Source organism: Nannospalax galili, unplaced genomic scaffold (genome assembly GCF_000622305.1).
Source record: "Nannospalax galili isolate Female #2095 unplaced genomic scaffold, S.galili_v1.0 scaffold245, whole genome shotgun sequence".
In the NCBI taxonomy this organism is placed as follows: domain Eukaryota; kingdom Metazoa; phylum Chordata; class Mammalia; order Rodentia; family Spalacidae; genus Nannospalax; species Nannospalax galili.
Genome location: NW_008353009.1, coordinates 474,391 through 491,451, shown reverse-complemented (window position 1 = coordinate 491,451; position 17,061 = coordinate 474,391). Strand labels below are relative to the sequence as shown.

The 17,061-nt window shown below is 38.2% G+C and overlaps 1 protein-coding gene across 1 annotated transcript in view; it reads right to left on the bottom strand.

Moving 5' to 3' along the window:
* Pcsk2 (proprotein convertase subtilisin/kexin type 2) overlaps positions 1-17,061 on the bottom strand; it is a 336,021-nt gene that overhangs the window by 284,376 nt on the left and 34,584 nt on the right. The window contains exon 2 of the mRNA XM_008850267.1: positions 14,603-14,707. Coding sequence (XP_008848489.1) covers positions 14,603-14,707 — 105 coding nt within the window. The remainder of the gene's footprint in view (positions 1-14,602; positions 14,708-17,061) is intronic.

Sequence of the window (17,061 nt, the reverse complement as noted above, 5' to 3'; positions counted from 1 at the left end):
TGATGAGTGTTTTAAAAGCAGCACTTTGTGATCATTTCCTATCTTTCCCCACTCCCAACCCCGGTTTTCACTTAAACATTGAAATAAATAAGATGGACATGGCTGAAATTTCTGCCCTGAAGCTAAACCAAACCAAAATAGAAAAGCTACCCCAGTCCTCCATTCCTCTCTTTAACAACCCACCATTTTCTCTTTAGCAGTCTGCTATCTTTTTCTTTATGTTTTTATGTTGGAAGGAGATCTTGGTTCTTTGACCAAAGAGCTTCTTAGGTGAGTGCAGCCCTGAGAGTCTGTAGAAGGTCTCTCTATCCTGTTCTTATGTGCAGTTCCCTGGGCTTTGTCCTTTCCTTCCCATCTACAAGACAGTGATAAAGAGGCCGGGAAGAAGGACCCTGAAGTGGCTGAGGTGGCATGCACGGCTGGGTTGGCAGACCCAGTACAGTATTTCTTAAACTTTTTCCACTAAAGATCATTTTGCACCAAGAATTTTTGATGTGACTGTAGGTATCTAGGTGTATAAATCAAATCAGGTATACAAATCAAACACTTAATAATAATAAACCATAAAGAAATTTATTATAAAACTGTTCTTTGGTATGCATATAATTTTACCATTTAGTAAAGATGAAGGCAGATCTGCATACTGAGGAAATGGATGTATTTGTTTTTGCATAAACAGTTTAACCTGATTTTAGCTCTCATACTTCCCTGGGTCACAGGGATCCTATCCCATCGTGGATATGTGCCTACCTCAGTCTTGGAAGAGTGAGTCCATCTCCACCATCACAGCTTCCAGTCCAGCCTGGGTCTCAGGGATCTTCCACTCCCCTTAAGCTTGTGGTCTGGAGCTAGAGCCCTGAGACCTCCCGAGGTCCTCCATCTCTGCTTATCCCAGATTTACAAACCCCTGCTCTAACCTACTAGCCAACCTGCTCACATAGCAGCAGCTCCAACCCAATCTGCTGATCCAGGACCTTGTACAGTCAATCCTGAAATCTCAATTCAGAAGTTTCACTTCTCTTACTGCTCCAGGGCTCACATTTACTCTACTTAGCCAGTTAGACCTTCCCTACACTGACCACATCCCTGCCTTAGACCTAGAACCCCTCCTGTTCCTCCCATATGAGAGCTCCAGAATAACCTTCCAGAATTCAGTCACTGGATCCTCACAGTCTAGAATTGGGCCTAGGTTCCTTTACCCTTCTTGAGAGCCCTTGACTAGCCAACCTGGAACCATCCTGTCCTGCCAATAAAAAAATCAAAAGTGAAAACTCAAAGTACAGACCAACTAACACACATGATCAGAAAGCAATGAAACTACAATAACAATATACAAACCAAACTTCAGCTAAACAAAGGAAGGCTGAATTTCATAGCAGACACACAACCAAACAAAAGAAACCCATATGCCCAGGCCACAACACAAAACACAAATAATATGAAAAATCAAGACAATATGTCCCCACCAAAACTCACCAGTCCCAAGGAAGTATACTACAATGAGACTACACAGAGGATACCTAGGATGCAGAAGTTAAAAGAACAATCATGAACATGAACGAAGAATTCAATGACTTTAAAGAACACACAAAGAACTCAAACAATCCAAAGAGAATAGGAATAAACTTCTGACAGAAGCTCGAGAAAATAGGAACATACAGCTGAATAAAATGACAAGACAATTAAAGACTTGAAAAGTGAATTCATGAAAGAAATACAATTTTTGAAGAAACTCAAGCTGAAATGAAGATGGAACTGAAAAATTCAATAAGTCAATTTGAAATGACAGGAGACAGTCCCACAAGCAGAATGGATGAATGGAAAACAGACTATCGAGACTGGATGACAAAGTTGAAAAATGGACTGCTCAAGCAAATAATAAGAAAATTAATTTTTTAAAAACTCACAGGAAGAGAATATGCAGGAAATGTGGGACACCATGAAAAGACCAAATCTATACATCATAGACATAAAGGAGAAGACTCTCAGGTCAATGGCATTGACAAGATCTTCAATAGGATCACAGAAGAAAACTTCCCTAAATTAAGGAAGACATACCTATATAGACAAGAAACACACAGAACACCAATTGGAAAGAACCAGAACAGAAAATTCCCATGGCATGTAATAGCAAAAACAGTAAATGTACAGAAGAAAGAGAGGGTACCGAAAGCTGCAAGAGAAAGACAATCAGTTACATATAAAGGAAAACCCATCAAAATAACAGCTGACTTTTCAATGCAAACTATAAAAGCCAGAAGAACCTGGAGCAAGCAAAGTATTCCAAGTTCTAAATGCTCATAAATGCCAACCTAGAATATTACCCAGCAAAACTGCCTATCTTAGTTGAAAGGGAAAGAGACTCTTCCATGATGCAAATAGGATGAAAGAATTCATGTCCACCAATCCAGCCCTACAGAGAATATGTGAAGCAATACGAAGAGCAGATAAAAAAAAGAAATGACCACACTCAAGAGGTTACAGAAAGAAAATTAAAAAATGTACAAAGTCTGAAAACAAAACTAAAACTAAGAATACAAATAGTAAAATAAAATGACAATAACTAATGCACACTTTTCAATAATAACTGTAAATATCAATGGCCTCAATTTCTCTGTCAAAAGACACAGGTGAGTTGAATAAACTACAAAACAAAATCCATCTATTTGTTCTCTACCAGAAACTCACCTTACCTCCAAGGATGTGCACCACCTTAGGGTGAAATGTTGGAAAAAATATCCCAAGCAAATGGCACAAAGAAAAAACAGGAGCTGCTAATCTAATATCTGACAAAATAGACTTCAAGTTAAAATTAATCAGAAGAGATAAAGAAGGTCATTATATTCTGATAAGGGAACAATCAACCAAGAAAACATAACAATCACGAACATATGTGCACCAAATTCTGGTGTTCCCAATTTCATAAAAACAGTATTACTGGACTTTAAGACACGGATTAACCACAACTCAGTAATAGTAGATAACTTAAATTCCCTGCTTTCTCTAATAGACAACTCATCTAGACATATAATAAATATAGAAACATCTGAATTAAATGATATCATATATCAAATGGAACTAAGGGACATCTACGGAATATGCCACCCAAGCAACCAAAGAAAACACATTCCGCTTAGCAACCTATGGAAGTTTCTCTAAAATAGAACATGTACTGAGGCACAAAACAAACCTCAGGGGCTGGAGAGATGGCTCAGTGGTTAAGGGCACTGGCTGCTCTTACAGAGGACCCGGGTTAAATTTCCAGCACCCACATGGTGGATAGCAACCATCCATAAATCCAGTTCCAGGGGAATCTGACACACTCTTCTGACCACCTTGGGCACTGCATAACATGGGTACGCTTACATGCATGCAGGCAATACATTCACACATAAAATAAAAATAAAATAAATATTAAAAAATATTTAAAAACAAAACAACAACAAAACAAAACCTCAACCAATACCAAAAAACAAAATGATTCCATGTATTCTATCAGAACACAAGACAATGAAACTTAAAATCAAAGGCAGAAGCTCTAGTAACTACACACACTCATGGAAATTAAACAACACTCTCCTGAATGATGAATGGGTCAAAGATGAAATCAAGAAAGAAATAAAAGTATTCCTGGAACTAAATAAAAATAACACAGCACAACAAAACCTCTGGGACATATTAAAACCAGTCCTAAGAGGGAAGTTTATAGTTTGAAGCACCTACATAAAAATCATAAGTACACAAATAAATGACTTAATGGTACAAATCAGGAATCTGGAAAAGCAAGAACAAATCAAATCCAAACTCAGTACACAATAAGAAATAATAAAAATCATGGCAGAAATCTATAAAACATAAACAAAGAAAACAATACAAAGCATCAATGTATCTAAGAGATGTTTCTTTGCAAAGATAATCATGATAGACCCTAGCCTACCTAACAAAAAGAAAGAACAAATTCAAATCAACAAAATCAAAGACAAAAGGCTAAACATCACAACAGATACCCAAAAGACCCAGAACATTATAAGAGAACACTTTAAAAATCTATACTCTATTGAATCAGAAAATCTAAAAGAAATGGGCAAATATCTAACTTCCATGGATTGACCAAAGTTAAAACAAGAAGAAATCAGCCATTTAAACAGACCCATTGCAAATAACGAAATTGAAATCAGAATACAAAATCTCTCAAACAAAAAAAAAAAAAAGCCGAGAGCCAGATGGATTCAAAGCAGAATTCCATTAGACTTTCAAAGAAGATCTACAACCAATTCTTAGTTATTCAAAATTATTACTTAAATTATTCAAAATGTGAAACAGGGAGAACTCACACATTCCTTCTATGAATCCAGTGTAAATCTAATACCCAAATCAGGTAAAGACACAATAAAAAGGAAAACTATAAGCCCATATTCCTAATGAACATAGATTCAAAAATTCTCAACAAAATACTGACAAACTGCATACAGACACACATCTAAAAGATCATCTACCATGACTAAGCTGGGTTCATTCCAGAAATGCAGAGATGGTTCAATAGATGCAAGTCAATAAATGTAACAAATCATATAAATGGACTTAAAGACAAAGACCACATGATCATCTTCATAGACACAGAAAAAGCCTATGACAAAATTCAATTGGATTGGAGAGAACATGCCTCAACAGAATTAAAGCTGTATACAACAAACCCACAGCTGACCCCATTCTAAATGGAGAAAAACTGGAACCATTCCCATTAAAATTAGGAACCAGACAAAGCTGTCCACTATCTCTACTACTTTTCAACACAATGCTTGAAACTCTTGCTAGAGAAATAAGACAAGAGAAGAAAATTAAATGAACATCAATTGGAAAAGAAGAGAACAAATTTACCCTATTTGAAGATAATATGATATAAGAGGTCCCAAAATTCCACCAGAAAACATTTAGAAATGATCACTACTATCAACAAAGTGGGAAGATACAAAATCAAATCAGTAGATTTCTCTATACCAATAACATGCAATTGGAGAAAGAGTTCATGGAAACCCTCCCATTCATAATAGTCTCAAAAATTAAAATATCTAGGAATAAAAAGACCTATAAAATGAAAAAAATAAATTCTTGAAGAAAGATACTAAGAAAGACACAAGGAGATTGAAAGACTTCCCATGCGCATGGATTGGTAGAATTAATATTGTGAAAATTACCGTTATATAAAAAACAACTTATAGTATCAATGCAATCCCAATCAAAATCCCCATGAAATTTTTCACAGAAATAGAAAAAACACCCTGGAATTCATATGAAATCACAAAAGACCCTGGGTAGCCAAAGTAATTCTGAGCACAAACAGCAATGATGGGAAATTATCATACCAGATCTTGAACTATGTTACAGAGCTATAGTCATAAAACAGCATAGCATGGGCACAAAACAGGCATGTAGATCAATGAAACAAAAATAGAAGACCTAAACATGAATGTACACAATTTCAGTCACCCGGTATTTGACAAAGGTGCCAAGAACACACAACGGAGGAAAGACAGCATCTTCAACAAATGGTGCTAGCAAAACTGAATTTCCACATGTAGAAGAATGAAATTAGACCATTATCTGTCACCCTCCACTAAAGTCAACACCAAATGGATCAAAAACCTCAATGTGAAACCTAAAATGCTGAAACTTAGAAGAAAACATGGGCAGTAAAGTACAGCACATAGGTGCCGGAAAGGACTTTCTAAACTGGATATCTGTTGCTCAGGAATTAAGACCAACAATTAACAAGTAGGACCTCATTAAACTAAAAATCCTCTGTATAGCAAAGGAACTGACTGAGTGAAGAGGAAGTCTACAGGGTGAGTGAAAATCTTCACCAGCTACACATCTCAGAGGGGATTAATATCCAGAATATGCAAACAACTCAAAAAATAAAGAAGCAAGGAAAAAAATGACACAATTAAAAATGGGCTATGAATCTGAACAGCGAATTCTCAAAAGAAGAAATAAAAATGGCTAAGAAACACCTTAAAAATGTTCAACATCCTTAGCAATTAAGGAAATGCAAATCCAAAAGTACTTTAGGATTTCATCTTACCCCAGTCATACCAAGGTCAAGAGAATACATGACACCAAATACTGTGGAGGATGTGGAGAAAGGTGCTGCTCATTCACTGATGTTGGGATTGCAATTTTATATAACCACTGTAGAAATCAGTGCGGAGAGCTCTTACAAAACTACAAAGAAATCTACTGTATGATCTGGTTATACCACTCATTGACATATACCCAAAGGACTCATCCTACTGCAGAGACACTTGTACATCCATGTTTGTTGCTGTGCTTTTCACAATAGCTAAGAAATAGAAGCAATCTAAATGCCCCTCAACTGACAAGTGGATAATGAACCTGTAGTACATTTACACAACAGATTTCTACTTAGTATTAAAAAAAGATGGAAATCATGAAATTAGCAGGTAAATGAATGGAACTAGAAACATATTAATTGAAGTAACACAGACATAGAAAAACAAGTGAAATATGTTCTCCCTCATTTGTGGATCTTAGCTCCAAATCCTTATATGTGAGAATATATCCTGATGTAATTGCAGAAGCCAGGAAAAAGGAAAGTAATCCCAGTGGTAAAGGGGAAGAAGAAGCTCAAGAGAGAGGGATAGTAGGAGACAGGTGTTATCAAGGGGAAATGGAGAAATTGGGGATAATTAACTGGGAAGGGAGAACAGAGGGTTATAAAGAGGGAGAGAGAAGTGAGATAAATAATGTTTCAGTGGTGTGAAAAATCAGAGAGAAATGTGTTAGTTTAAAAACCTGCTGAAAAATACGCATACATATAATGTGTATGTGCATGTCTACAGCTGAAGGCTAGATAACAAGAATCATAGTGCTAGACAGGAGAAAGCTCCCTTTGAGTTGTTGGTCAGGATGGTCCAAAAGACCCCCAAAATAACACAGGCTATTGCTACTGTCCTTGATTGCCTACTAGAACTTGAAGGTAACATTCTACTGGTGAAGACAGGGCATACTTTGGAGACAGGACTTGGAACAATTGAACTGGAAGCTCCTCCCTGTATTTTCTGACACTATGAAAGCCACTAAGGGGGAAAAGCAGTCAATGGTCAACTACAGCTGTAAAGCCTAATAACCATAGCAATTACAGGCACAGCTAACTATCTCTATTGATGTAGTAGTAGTATTTTTATCTTGGGGGTCATCAACAGCTATGTAATTGGACTCAAAGCCTCCTCTGTAGGTGGGAACTCATGTGTAGTACTGCAAACACATGGCTGGTGAGATCATAGATTCTAGAGAAAAACCTATATCTGTCACATCCCTAAATAAACATAATTTCTTTCTGTATGTATACAGAAGGTATACCTCTCGTCACTCACCAAAGAAGCTTCTTTTTGCAACAGATGGAGGCAATTACAGAGTTCTGCAACTGGTCAAACACAGAGAATGAATATCTGTGAGAAGCCTAGCCCTAAGTGACACATCTACAATGCAACCTCTATACCTAAGGTTCAGGGAACAGTGCTATACAAGGAGTAGAGTGAATATAAATGCATCTCTCATCTCTCACCAGTGAAACTTTCTCATGCAACAGAGGGCAATTAACACAGAAAGTCACAACTGCAGAATGTAAAGAATAAGAGATTGTAGAGTGCATGGTCCTATATAGGACTCCTACATTAAACATCTGTCACCCAGGGCTCAGGGATTATTGCAGAGGAGGGGTTGCAAAGACTGTAAGAGACAGGGATGGTGGATAGCCACAAGAAAATAGAGTCTTCCAGGTGACTGAGAACTTGCTAATATGAACTTACAGCAATGGTGACAACATGCACAAGACCCATGCAAACTCAAACCAGACAAAAACCCAGCAAACCTGGGAAATGGGTAAGAATCCTCAATTTTAGCTGAGGAACTATTGGCAGCTGGCCACTGTTGGATGAGGGAGAGTTGGTCTTTTTGAAGTGTGTGATGTTAGACAGGTTTAACAGGCTCCAGTGAATAAACTCACACTGAGAGACATCTGGGTATACAAACGTGACTCTATAGGCCTTAACATATATGACAGAATGCATTATTCTGGTAGGGTGCTATCAAAAGGTGCAGATAAGGGAGGGGAGTCTAGGTATAATTAAGGTATTTTGCATGAAATACACAAAAATTTTTAAAAATTAAAGAAATTGTCCTGGGTAAGTTTGACCACACACACTGTGCCTTGACTCCCACAGCTTTGTTGCTCTTTCCAGCTCCTGCACCTCAGCTCTCCTCTTAGCATGGGCACCCCAGACCTCTGGACTGCCCTCTTGGCCCAGACTCCCTAATCCTTTGTACCCAGACTAACCCAATACCTTGGCCTGGTCCCGGGAGTCCTCAAAGCCTGTTCCTTCCCCCACCTAGCCTTTGCATGCCTGAGACAGGCCCTCATCCCTGGCAAGCCCAGCCTGTAACTTCCTGAGGCCAGCATCTTTCCTGGGTAAGTTTGACCACTCCTACTGCACCTTGACTCCCACAACCTGGTCCACCCTCCCAACTCCCCCATCCTGTCTCTCCTCCTGGTGTAGGCACTGGCCCATTTCTCTTCTTGGCACCCCAGTCCTCTGGACTGCCCTCTTGGCCCAGACTCCCCACTGCATCCTGATCCTTTGTACCCAGACCAACCCAATTCCTCTGTCTAGTCACTTGGAGCCCTCGGGGGCCTGTTCCCTCTCCCATCTTGCCTTTGCATCCCTGGCCAGCTGGGTTCCCAGCTTCCTGGAGCCATCATCTTTCCTGGGTAAGTTCAGCTGTGCCCACTGTGATTTGACTCCCACAGCCTCGTTCATCCTTCCAGCTCCCCCACCTTCATCTCTCCTCCTACTGTGGGCACTGGCCTATTCCTTCTCTTGGCACCCTAGATCTCTGGACTACCCTCTTGGCCCAGACTCCCCACTGTTTCCTGATCTTTTGCATCCAGACCAACCCAATACCTTGGTCTGCCCTCCATGAGCTCTCAAAACCTGTTCCCTCTCTCAACTTTCCTTTGCACACCTGAGACCAGCCTTCATCCCTCACTGTCCCACCCCCAACCTGGATTCCTGAGAACATCTTCCTTCCCTGCTTGCTCTGGATTCCTGAGACCAGCCTCTGTATCGGACTGCCTGAGAGTCCTAAATCCTAACTCTACCTAGCAATCCTCCCAAATTGTACTATGCCTGCTGACTAGAGGGATACAGACCTTAGGAGAAAGCCTGAGAGCATCTGATCTTCATCTGACTTGGGCCTCTGTGGGAACTCCTGAGCAGCAGGATGAAAGCCATTTGATCCCTCCAATATAAAATCAAAAGAGAGAACCTGAAGCCTAGACCAACCAGGTTTTCATGCCCAACAAGTAAACCACAAAGGCCCATAAAGTTTACAAAAACAAGCAGACCTAAACTCACCAAAGGAAGGCTTGAGTCTCACACAAGAATCAGAAGCTACAAAAGAAATCCACATGCCAAAGTCACAGTGAAAAGATAATAACATGAAAAACCCAAATAATATATCCCCACCAAGTACCAACAGTCCTGTAGAGGAGTAGAATGAGATCCCCCTAGAGATAACTTAGGACATAGAATTCAAAAGAACAATTATAAACATGATAAAAGAATTCAGTGAATTTAAAGAACACACAAACAAAGAAATCAAAGAACTGAAAGAAGACAGGGATAAACTTCTGAATGAATTCAGAAAAGAGTTAGAAATAATGAAGAATACTCAGGCTGAAATGAAGAAGGAAGTGAAACATTCAATAAGCCAATTAGAAATGACAGGAGAAAGCCTTACCAATAGGATGAATGAAATGGAAAATAAAATATCAGGACTGGAAGATAAAGTGTATGAACTAGACCACTCAAGCAAAGATTATGAAAAGTTTAAGAAAACACAAGAATGGAATACGCAGGAATTGTGTGACACTATAGAAAGACCAACCTTACACATCATAGGCATAGAGGGAGGAGAGGAATCTCAGGATAATGGTATGGACCAGATCTTCAACATGATTGTAGAAGAAAAGTTCCCAAAATTAAAGAAAGACCTGCCCACACAAATAAAAAAACCACACAAAACACCAAATAGGACCAGAAAAGTAACTTTCCATGGCACATCATAGTAAAAATACTAAACATACAGATCAAAGAGAGAATACTGAAGGCTGCAAAAGAAAAACAAGTCATCACATATAAAGGAAAACCCATCAGAATTACAGCTGACTTTTTAGTGCAAACTATGAAAACCAGAAGAGCCTGGACCAAAGTATTACCAGTTCTAAATGACCACAGATGCCAACCCAGATTACTTTACTCAGCCAAAATGTCTATTACAGATGAAGCGGAAAGAAAAATCTTCCATCACATAAATAGGCTAAAAGAATTCATGCCCACAAAACCAACCCTTCAGAGATTTCTTGAAGCGATATGAAGAGCTGATGAAAAGAACGACTATACTCATGGGATAACAGAAAGAAACTTAATGAAGGTGTAACAGTGGAAATGCACGGTTACACTAAGAATGTGAACAGAAATCAAAACAACAGGAATCAATACACAGTTTTCATTAATAATTTTAAATATCAATGGACTAAAATCCCCAGTCAAAAGACACAGACTAGTTGAATGGATTAAGAAACAAAACCCATCTTTTTGTTGTCTGCAAGAAACCCATCTCACTTTCAAGGACAGGCACTACCTAAAGGTGAAAAGGTGGAAAAAATATTCCAAGCAAATGGTACTAAGAAAAAAGCAGGAGTTGCAATTCTAATATCTGACAAAATAGACCTCAAACTAAAATTAATCAGAAGAGATAAAGAGGGCCACTTCATTCTGATCAAATTGACCAAGAAGATGTTACAGTCATGAACATATATTCACCAAACGCTGGTGCACCCAACTCCTTAAAAAATGTACTACAGTACTTTAAGACTCAGATTAATCCCAACTCATTAATAGTAGGGGACTTCAATACCTCATTGTCTCCATTAGGTAGGTCAACAGGACAGAGAATTAACAGAGAGACATCTGAATTAAACAATACCATACATCAAAAGGGCCTAACAGACATCTACTGAATATTCCACCCAAGCACCAAAGAATATTTTTTTCTATTCAGCGCCCCATGGAACTTTCTTCAAAATTGACCACATACTGGGGTGCAAAACAAGCCACAACAAATACAAAAAGGTTGAAATAATTCCATTCATTCTATCACACCACAGTGTAATAAAGCTTAAAATAATATTGGAAGAAATGCCTAACAGACATCTACTGAATATTCCACCCAAGCACCAAAGAATATTTTTTTCTATTCAGCGCCCCATGGAACTTTCTTCAAAATTGACCACATACTGGGGTGCAAAACAAGCCACAACAAATACAAAAAGGTTGAAATAATTCCATTCATTCTATCACACCACAGTGTAATAAAGCTTAAAATAATATTGGAAGAAATCCTAGTAACTACATGAACACACAAAGATTAAACAACACACTCCTGAATGATGAATGGCTCAAAGGAGAAATTAGGAAAGAAATAAAAGTATTCTTCAATGAAAAGGACAATACAACACAATAAAACCTCTGGGACACATTAAAAGCAGTCCTTAGATGGAAGTTTAAAGCTCTAAGTGCCCACATTAAAAAATCAGAAAGAACACAAATAAATGACTTAACCCTGCAACTCAAGACACTTGAAAAACAATAACAAATGTAAGCCAAACCCAGCAGACAAGAAGAAATAACAAAAATCAGAGCAGAAATTAATGAAATAGAAATAAAGAAAACAATACAAAGGATCAATGAATCCAAGAGCTGGTTCTGTAAAAGATAAACAAGATTGACAAACCGCTAGCCCAGTTAACCAAAAGAAAGAAAGAGCACCTCCAAGTCAACAAAATCAGAGATGAAAGGGGAAACATCATAACAGACACTAAAAAGATCCAGAACATTATAAGAGAATACTTTAAAAACCTATATGCTTCTAAATTTGAAAACCTAAAAGAAATGGATGGGTATCTAAGAGCATGGGAATCACCAAAACTAAACCAAGAAGAGATCAGCATCTTAAACAGATCCATAACACATAAGTAAATTGAAACAGTAATATAAAACCTCCTGACTAAAAAAAGCCCAGGACTAGATGGATTTATAACAGAATTCTACTGGACATTTTAAGAAGATCTATACCCAATACTACTCATTTATTCAAAAGGAAAGAAATGGAGGGAGAACTTCCAAATTCCTTCTATGAAGCTAGCATCACTCCAATACCCAAACCAGGTAAAGATACAATAAAAAAGGAAACCATAGACCCATATCCTTAATGAACACAGATGCAAAAATTCTCAACAAAATACTTGCAAACCACATGCAGACACACATCATAAAGATCACCCACCATGATCAAGTCGGCTTTATTCCAGAGATGCAGGATTGGTTTAATATATGCAAGTCAATAAACATTATAAATCATATAAATGTACTCAAAGACAAGAACTACATGGTCATCTCAATAGGTGCAGAGAAGGCCTTTGACAAAATTCAACATGTGTTGGTATTCAAAGTTGTAGAGGGAATTGGACTGGAGGAAACATACCTCAACATGATTAAAATTGTATACAACAAACCCACACCAAAATCATTGTAAATGGAGACAAACTGGAAGCATTCCCATTAAGATCAGGAATCAGACAGGCTGTCCACTATCTCCACTCCTTTTTAATGTAGTGCTTGAAATTCTTGCAAGAGCAATAAGACAAGAGAAGGAAATTAGAGGAGTAATAATTGGAAAAGAAGAGATCAAATTATCCCTTTTTGCAGATGTATGGTATTATATCTAAGAGATGACAAAATTCCACTAGAAAACTCCTAGAAATGATTAACACTTTCTGTAAATTGGAAGGTTACAAAATTAATCTACAAAGTCTATAGCCATTCTATATACCAATAACAAGCAATCAGAGAAAGAGTACATGGAAACACTCCCCTTCACAATAGCCTCAAAAAAAATCTCAGAATAAACCTGACCGAAGACATTTAAAATCTCTACAATTAAAATTTTAAACCTTTAAAGAAAGAGATTGAGGAAGACATCAGAATATGGAAGTACCTCCCATGTTCACGGATTGGAAGAATTAATATTATAAAAATGACCATCCTACCAAAAGCCATTTTTAAATTCAGTGCAATGCCAATCAAAATCCCCATGACATTGTTCACAGAATTGGAAAAAACCATCCTAAGATTCATATGGAAGCACAAAAGTCCTCAGATAGCCAAAGCAACCCTGAGCACTAAGAACAATGTTGGGGGGACTACTATACCAAATTTTAAACTGTATTACAGAGCTATAGTCATAAAAACAACATGGGTACTGGCACAAAAACAGACCTGTAGATCAATGGAATAAAATTGAAGACCCAACTATGAGTCCATGCAATTTCAGCCACCTGATATTTGGCAAAGGAGCCAAGAACATTTACTGGAGGAAAGATAGTACCTTTCATATTGTGCTAGCAAAACTGTAGAAGAATGAAACTAAACCCCTATCTTTCATGTTGCACAAAAGTCAACTCTAAATGTGTCAAAGACCTCAATTTGATGCCTGGAACTCTGAATCTCTTAGAATAAAACACTGGCAATAGCCTACAAGACACAGGTGTAGGAAAGGATTTCCTAAACTAGACATCAACTGCTCAGGAAATAAAGTCAAGCATCAACAAATGGGATCTAATTAAACTTAAAAGCTTCTGTACATCAAAAGAAGAAACCAAGGAAGTGAAGAAAAAAACCTATAGAGTGGGAGAAAATCTTCACCAGCAACATATTTGACAGAGGTTTAACATCTGTAATATATAAAGAACCCCAAAAACAAAGACTCAAGAAAAGAAGTAACCCAATTAAAAGATGGGCTAAGGAGCTGAACAGAGAGTTCTCAAAAGAAGAAATAAAGATGGCTAAGAAGCATCTTAAAAGGTGTTCAACGTCATTAGTAATTAGGGAAATGAAAGTTAAAACCACTTTAAGATTTCATCTTACCCCAATTAGACTGGCTAAGATCAAGAGAACAAATGATACCAAATATTGGAGAGGATGTGGGGAAATGTAAATGCTCATCCATTGCTGGTAGGATTCCAAACTTGTTCAACCCCTACAGAAAGCAGTGAGGAGAACCCATAAAAACTGAAAATGAACCTACCATTTGATCCAGTTATACCACTCCTTGGTATATACCACCTCAGAGCATGAATTCACCCATGGAAACCTTCCATAATAAACTTATTGAATTGCTGTGGGTCTTCCCATCCATTACAGGCGTATTCCCAGGCAATTCAAAGTCTTTATGCCATAACTCAGGGGAAGGTCAGTGATTGCATTTTTATTTAATCCCCTATGCCTATGCATGGAGCTTAAGGTTATTTCCTATGTGCAAAAGAGGAGCAGAGTCACTGGTATCTGCCAAGCATCCATTTTTTTTCCATCATAATATATACCTGCATTTCAAATTCCCCACCTGGCGTTTGCAGTACTGAATGAGCCATGAGACCAGAGGCAGGTTTCAGGGCAGAACTCACCCTTGGATCTCTCTCCAGCTGCTGCTTGTGGTATAGGCTGCGTCTTCTTTTGGCCTTTGCAAGGCCGTTGTGGTAAAAGTGGTACAGGCCTTCTGCAAAGGGGAGCTGTGGAAAGTCAAAGAGACATGAAGATGGTTAGTTAGTTTTTGGATTGGCCCCAGGACAGGGTCGCATAGTTGAGATCTATGCAGGAACTCCGTGAGTGCACAGTAACACAAGCCTCCTGTTAGACTTGGCTCTGTGCCTCATAATCTCTGTACTCTAACCCTTCTCACTATTCTTCTATTCTTCCTCTTTTAACTTTTAAATCTTTTGATTACCTCTCTTCTTCATGGAGCTCTGACTTCATCTTCATACTCACATCAAATTTTCCAATCTCTTCATTGGACAAGTTTAGCACCTGGTTGATTCAATATTGTGCTGTGACAAAGTCATTCCTTACAGCTGCATCACCTACTCTGTCTTAGCTTTCCCTGTGATTCTTCAATGCTTCTTCTCAGGCTGGGAGCAGTGCAACCATCTAAATCCAGAATGTGCCTGTAGGCCAGGCTTGGTTCCACTGTATTTTCCCAACTCAAGGATACTTGGAATCAGATGTGAGTGCCAGCGCCATATAAAGAAGCCACAGTTAGAAGAACCTGTCTTTTTCTATGATTCATGGAGGATGAACCTAGGTAACTTGGAGGAAGAACTTGGACCTGGAGGTTTGGAATCTTGGTTGAAGTCCATGTATATTAACATCTAACAGTATGGCCTTGGGTAAGTCACTGCCTCCTAGGCTTCCTTTTCTCTTCCGTATATACATGAAGATGTGGAGTTCCTAGAGCTCTGCCCTTCTCTCACATGCCTCTTTGTTGATGAAGAGATGCTGTTTGTAGTTCTTGCCCTAAATAAATAATTTAACTGAAAACTTGACTCTGCAGATTTTCCTGAAAAGAGGAAACATGGTTCTCATAATATTCTCAAAGGGAGTTCCTTAAGCAAAGTGTTTCATCATTCAAAGTATTTGCTGTTGAAATGTAGGTGTTCCCACCCAGTGCATGGAAGAAAAGGGAACATGATGTAATGCTTTGAAAGCCAGTTTTTCCAAATTAAGCAGGACCTATTTGAGAGTTTTTAGATCAAGTAAGACCTCGGCATGGCACAAACTTTTCTTAAGTAATATTATGACTATAAAAGGACTATAAAACAAATTTAGGAAACTCAGAAAACACATATACATACTCCCCAAAATTTTCAGCTCTTTTTAAAATCATTATTCATTTTTTTTTAATTTAATAACTGCATGATTAGAAGAAGCATTTCATTACAGCTTTAACTTATTTAGTAACACACTCTAGAGCAAGAGTACATCTCTTTCACAAGTGGCTGTAAGTTTCTAGGTTCACAGTTGAATTAATATAGTTATACAAATATTGAACTCAGCATAAATCCTATAAGACATAAAATTGAATGAGATTTTAACCTTTAAAAAAGATCTCCATTTCATTTTAGAATATATTGTTCCTTGCATAAAGACTCATTGTTTTTGCTACTAACACTGAGATGTTGGCACATGCATCTCTAATCTGTATGTATCTGATTATTACTAGTCATAATCGGTTGCACTTGGATCCTCGGCACCTGTCTATATGTCTATAAAGACATTGGGTAAATTTCAATGGTAATGTTTATCACCTCTACTAATTAACATGATGTAAATTTCCATGCTTCCTCTTCAAATATAGTACATTTTAAAATTTTTGTGATTTTTTTTGTGTATATCACACAGAACATCCCAAACCTTCTTATTCAACTATATACCCACTTCCCAGATGGCACCCTCCCATAGCCTCCCTCCCCCCACTAGAGCCCTTATACTCTGTTATCCCTGCTACTGTCTGCTGTGTTGTCAGCACCCCAGACATTCCCCACTATTTGTCCATCTGGTGAATCTAGTTAGCTTATCTAGAGGTCTTTGTTTTAGGAAGGCCAGCTATTCCTCATCTAGCAGCAATCAGTTGTCAATATTCCTTTAGATAAGATTGGGGTCTGCTGTTCATTTTCCCAGTTCTATGCTGGGTTACTATCTGGGAGTCACTTTGGCTACCCTGGCCAACAACTCAAAAGAAGGTATCTCCTATCTGGCATTGTTGCTTGTTATGTAGCCTTTAGCTATGCATGTGGACTCTTAAAAAACTATATTGTCCCCTTAATCTTTGGTTATACTTTCCTTTTGTGTGTTTAAGGCCATACTGTTGGCCCAGGTAAACCAATTTATTTTTACTCCTAAGGTTGTTTGAGCATCAGTTCCTCAGGGGTCACATGGGCTTTGGAGGAGCCCCTGGCTCCTTTCTTTTACCAGTTCTGCCTATGTGAAGAAAAGTCAAATGTCCTGATCCACTGTGGCTGGCTTCACTTGGAAGCATGAATGAGATGTTTCCTCTGAGTTGACCCTCCTCTTTGTAGACAGGACTCTG